Genomic DNA, 5,283 nt, shown 5'->3' with positions numbered 1-5,283 from the left:
TGTTGAACCAGATTACCTTTTTTTTTTCGGCCAAAAGATCAATAAAAACATGTTAGACATGCATAATGGGATATAAACTACTGATACCACACAGTAAGTTCCCAAAATGACCATAACTTTTTTTTTATGTTTTAGGAGGTTTTTTTTCTAAAATCTTCTGAACAGTTTTTCAAGGAGAGAAATCTGTCCATTACCAATTTTGAGACTAAGAAATTCTACACTTTCATACGCCAGAAAACATTTACATGGTTTAATACTTAACTCAGCTTGCCTAATTGACACCAAAAGGTTTCCTTAATACAAATGAATGTTCTTCCCAACCTACAGTATGGCCAAGTACATCATCAACATAGTTATCTATTTTAGTTTGGTCTGTCAATAATTCTCTCATCAATCTGTTATAATTGGATGGAGACTTTACCAAGCCAAATAGCATCCATTTGAACAGGTAACATCCACTCTCTGTAACAATAGCTTAGAGGACTCTTCTATTTCTATTTGCCAGAATACCTTTGTAAAATATAATTCTGGAAAATAGTTTTTTTTTTTTCACCCAGTTTAACCAAAAACGGACTCAGAACAGTTCAAAGATTCAGAGTCAATTTTTCTAACTAAGTTGAGCTTCTTGAAGTTCACACAAAATCTAAAAGAATTATCGGTTCCTTGAAACTTCAGGAGCACAGTAACTAGAAGTAGAACGTTCGATTTTGACTTATGTAACCATAGACTGAACCTCTTTTTCTATAATCTCATTAGTGGAAAAGGGTAAAGGATAATGCTTCTTTCTTATGGGCCACTTTCCGTAAGGTAAATTTTATGGTTAACCAAGTAAGTAGTATCAGGTTTAGAATTAGAAATGTGTGAAAACTAAAATTAAATCTTTTAATAGTTTCTTTGGTTCAAATTCAACTTTAGGACTTATATTTATATCTTAAAACGTTTCACATTTAGTGGTCTCCAGAATCACCAGATTTCCTTTATTACTTTCATTTAAAACAACACTAGCTCCAGTAAATTCTATGTCTTTTCCTGAATTGCCCTATTCTTTTTTACGGCACTCATATTTTTTCAAAAGGTTGATATGGAAAGTCTTACACTTATTATGCACCTGAATCTTATAATCCATGTTACCTACTTTTCGACGACAGGAAATGGACATTTCCAGCTTAAAAGCAACTAATTAGAATCCGTGGATAGAAGTACCAAAGCTTCATCTCCCACTTCCAGAGACTGTACTCTCTTTGTCTTGCCATAATGATCTTTTTATTTCGTAAATCTGAAACATATTGGTAAGTATTTAATTAAATAGGATCGGAATCCACTTTGGTCCACATCTCCCTTAACAAGTCTTGTGGGCCTCTTACTGATCACCCATATAACCAATGGAAAGGGGAGAATCCAGTACTAGCCTGTGGAACCTCCCTATAAGCGAAAAGCACTGCATGTAGATATGGATGCCAATCCGATGATCTATCTTTCACAATTTTTAATTATTGCTTTTAAAATCCCATTAAATCTGTCATTGAGGCCATTGGCCTGAGGATTGTAAGGGGGGGGGGTAAAGGATTTCTTTAACATTGATCAATCTGCAAACTTTATTAATCAAATCAGATGTAATTTGTGAGCCTGATCCCTAAGAATCAATTTTGGGGAAACCCCAAGACTACTAAAGATTGTTAGGAGAGCTTCAGATACTTCCAGAGTCGTAATTGATTTTAAGGCTATCGTTTCAGGCCATATAGTAGCATAGTCTACAAAAGTAATTATTCACCTGTTATCCTTGGCAGATGGTGGACTAATAGGGCCTATTGAATCAATGGCTACCTTCTGAAATGGTTTGCCTATAAAAGGAGTCATTCCCAAAAAAAAATAAGTAACTTTATTCTTTGGTATATTCGTTGACATATGTCACAGCTACAGCACCATCTTTTTATATCCAATTATTCCCGGCTAATGTGAATTAAGCAGGATCCTATCAGAAGATTTTTTGAACCACCATATGACCTCCTGTCAAAGACTCGTAAGCTAGCGAAAGAATGTGTTTCCTGTGAGATTTTGGAACTAAAAACTGATTAATAGCCTCACCCACTTTAAACCAAAAACCATTCTCTTCACCAACTTCACTCTTTTGCCGTTTCCTTCAGAATGATTTATTAGGCATTTGAGAAAAATCTGCTTCTTGATCATGTCTGGTCAGGTTGGTGGTAACATCAGATTCTTTGACTTTTAAGGCTTGACAGCACTTTTCTTGTCCCGTGATCATGTTTCTACAACCCCCAGGACTTCTAGCAGAATTGAGACACTCGTTGCAAGAAGTTTTCCACCTTTCTCACAACTTACTGATGAAGACTCGTTTTGCTAATCTGAGTTGTAAGGGAATTCAGTTCACCTACTGGAATTAACATTAATAGCTTTAACTTTCCCTAAAACCAGGTCACAAATAAGATTTTCTATACACATGGCCTCCATATTACCTGTATGGAAAGGAGTGTCAATATTTGCCATTGAGTAAATTCTAGCTGAATTATCCATCAGAACATACCTTTTTTGGTCACTAGTCACTTGGTCTAGTCTAACCAAATCTTTTCTGACCACAATGCCTGTATATCCTGAGTCCTTTAGAACTTTCATAGGATGCTCGATGAGAAACCTACTTCTTATTGTCAACCCACTATTTTCAAAATATCCGACACCCACAATCAAGGGGACTTTCTCTCCAGAAGGTAAAGTAACCTCCTTTTCGGTTTCTGACACACGAGCAAAAACTTTTTTGGATTCGCTTTCCTGGCAAGTGTAGACTGCCGGCAGCTCATTGCTATGTGGCCTTTTAATCCACATTAGGAATACTTTCCTTTATTTAAAGGTTGCAGATTCTGAAAAAAAAAATCAGATACCTTTTGGAAATCCGCCCTTCTGCCTGAATCAGTTTTCATGTGTCCTTTGGGGCGTAGTATTACAAACTTATACATAGCACCAACGCGAGCTGCCATGTATTTCTCATTGTAGTCAATCATCTCAACAAAAGTAGCTGGACTACGCTCCTTAAGAAATATTCTGAATTCCACATGACACTTTCTTAGGAGTTGTTCGCAAATAATCAAATCCTTCAAATCAACGTAACTTTCCCAAGTCTCAGATAAAAGTAACTAACGCTCAAAATAACTGCTCCTCCCTAGCACTGAACTGATTAACAGTTTCTCCACTTTCTGGGTCAATCTCTCGGGACAACAATCTTTAAGCTTCTTCGGTCATCATGTATCTTTGAAAAATAGTTTTCTTCGCTCTTTCATAAAGAACTGCATCAACTGCAGACAACTAAAATATGCTTCTAATGCTCTGCCTTTAAGAAGGAAATTCCAATTAACTACCCACTCCTCAGCTGGCCACTTATGCGCTACAGCATAACTTCCATATATTTCTAAATATACCTCCTAATCATATATCTTTTCATCAAATTTTGGAAGCTTATGTTTAGTGTGATCAGATGACATAACAGGTGAAGTTGAACTGGTCCTTTGAAAACTCACCATTTCCGATTCATGCTGCTGTTTCGCGTCCATCTCTCTTTCTAAATGTTCATCTTCTTCCCTTTTCACAAGATGTTCAGCTTCAGGTTCTTCCCTTTTTGCACGAAGTTCAGCTTCAGCCTCTTCCTTTTTTGCAACACGTTCAGCTTTAGCTTTCTCCTTTTTGCAACAGGTTCAGCTTTAGCTTCTCGCTTTTTCTATAAGATGTTCAGTTTCAGCTTTTTTCTTTTTTTTTGCAAGACGTTCAGCTTCAGCTTCTTACTTTTTTGAAAGACGTTCAGTTTCTTCCTTTTTTTAAATACTTTCAAGATAGCGTTCTCCACGCTCATTTTCCAACTCCTGTAACACAAAATTGAGAAGTTACTCATTTTCATACCCCAACTTCCATCATTATATCACAACCAATTACTTGTCAATGAGGTCAAACAACAATGAGAACTTCCCAATCTGGGCACAAAATGTTACGGGGTTACTTGTTCAAAGGACAAGTAAACATATTTACAATTCATATCCAAAAACAATTTTCACAATAGATTGGATATCTAACATGATAATGAAATAATTATTAACTAAGAACAAGACACAATTGTTGATGTTTAAATTACAACAAAAAGACAATACAACCATGGAATAAATAATAAGATAAACTTCTGCAGTAAGCTATTTCTCCTTAGAGGTAACAAAGTTAACGAGGTAAGTGGCAGTTAATCCAGAGGACGCCTGTCTTCCATGAAGGATCAGTTGAAACCACCACTGGAAAATACCTGTGTAATGACTTCACTTCTCTTTTCTCTCTGTGATCATCAAAGTATACTATTTCCTGATAAAAGTAAGGAAAACAAGAAACAAAATACAAAAAATTAAGAAAACCACATTTGATTATAAACAATCTCAAATGTTAACGAGATTATCTTAATCAATAAAGTAATAAATGTAATTAAAGTAAAATATGACAGTGATGGAGGTAGGTATCCAGTTCCATGGTCTACCAGTGCTGATTTCACAGAAGAGGGTGATGTTAAAGTTATTGAAGGGAGAATTCTTCCCAAAGGAGATATATTCAGGATATCCTGAAAGTTTGGTACTTGGATCCCTTTCTTAGAATTCTGCTAAGGCATTGTGACTAATTCTCAGGTGGATGGCTGCTAATGTGTTTCAGGACAAGGTACCATTGACAGAATTCTGGTTACCAAGGATTTATTAAACAGTGCTGTTGTATTCAGTAATGGCATTAAGAAGTGAATTTTGAAGGGTGATCATGCATTATACTGTCGAGTGAGGTCGTGAACAAGAGGAATTAATCTGTTTGAATGATGAAGGACATGCCTCTAAGAAGTGATGGAAATCCAAATACACAGCCAGTAGTTCACAGTCGAAGGTTGAGTACCTAGATTTTACCTTAGAACGTTTCCTACTGAAGGCCAATGGATGGGGTGGTAGGTTGAAGATCTGTTTGAGCACTGGCCCTCCAGTGACATTACTGGATTGGTGAGAGTAGGAGGACTGCAGTTCGCATTGGAAAGGGAAGAGTAATAATAGTACCAGTTGATAGAGGCTTATTTGCATTGTTGAAAGCTGCCTCGTGATGAGGGCTCGACTTCAGGTTATTTGGCATTTCCTTGATTGAGTCGTAGAGGAGGCATAAGTAGTGGCAATGACCAGAAAGTGTTGGTTTAACCCAAGAATGCCTCTTCCTTGATTCTAAAGGTATACTTGCCTTATCTGACTATAAACCCGTTCTGCCGAAGTTCTAAAC

General features: G+C 36.6%; 1 protein-coding gene across 1 annotated transcript in view; it reads left to right on the top strand.

Moving 5' to 3' along the window:
- Positions 1-4,485: 4,485 nt before the first annotated feature.
- Positions 4,486-5,283, top strand: part of LOC137659812 (protein FAM200C-like) — a 6,295-nt gene continuing 5,497 nt past the window's right edge. Inside the window, exon 1 of the mRNA XM_068394608.1 lies at positions 4,486-4,491. Coding sequence (XP_068250709.1) covers positions 4,486-4,491 — 6 coding nt within the window. The remainder of the gene's footprint in view (positions 4,492-5,283) is intronic.

This window comes from Palaemon carinicauda, chromosome 20, assembly GCF_036898095.1.
Source record: "Palaemon carinicauda isolate YSFRI2023 chromosome 20, ASM3689809v2, whole genome shotgun sequence".
Lineage (NCBI taxonomy): Eukaryota > Metazoa > Arthropoda > Malacostraca > Decapoda > Palaemonidae > Palaemon > Palaemon carinicauda.
The sequence above is the reverse complement of the archived record's forward strand: the minus strand, read 5'-3'. Positions and strand labels throughout refer to the sequence as shown.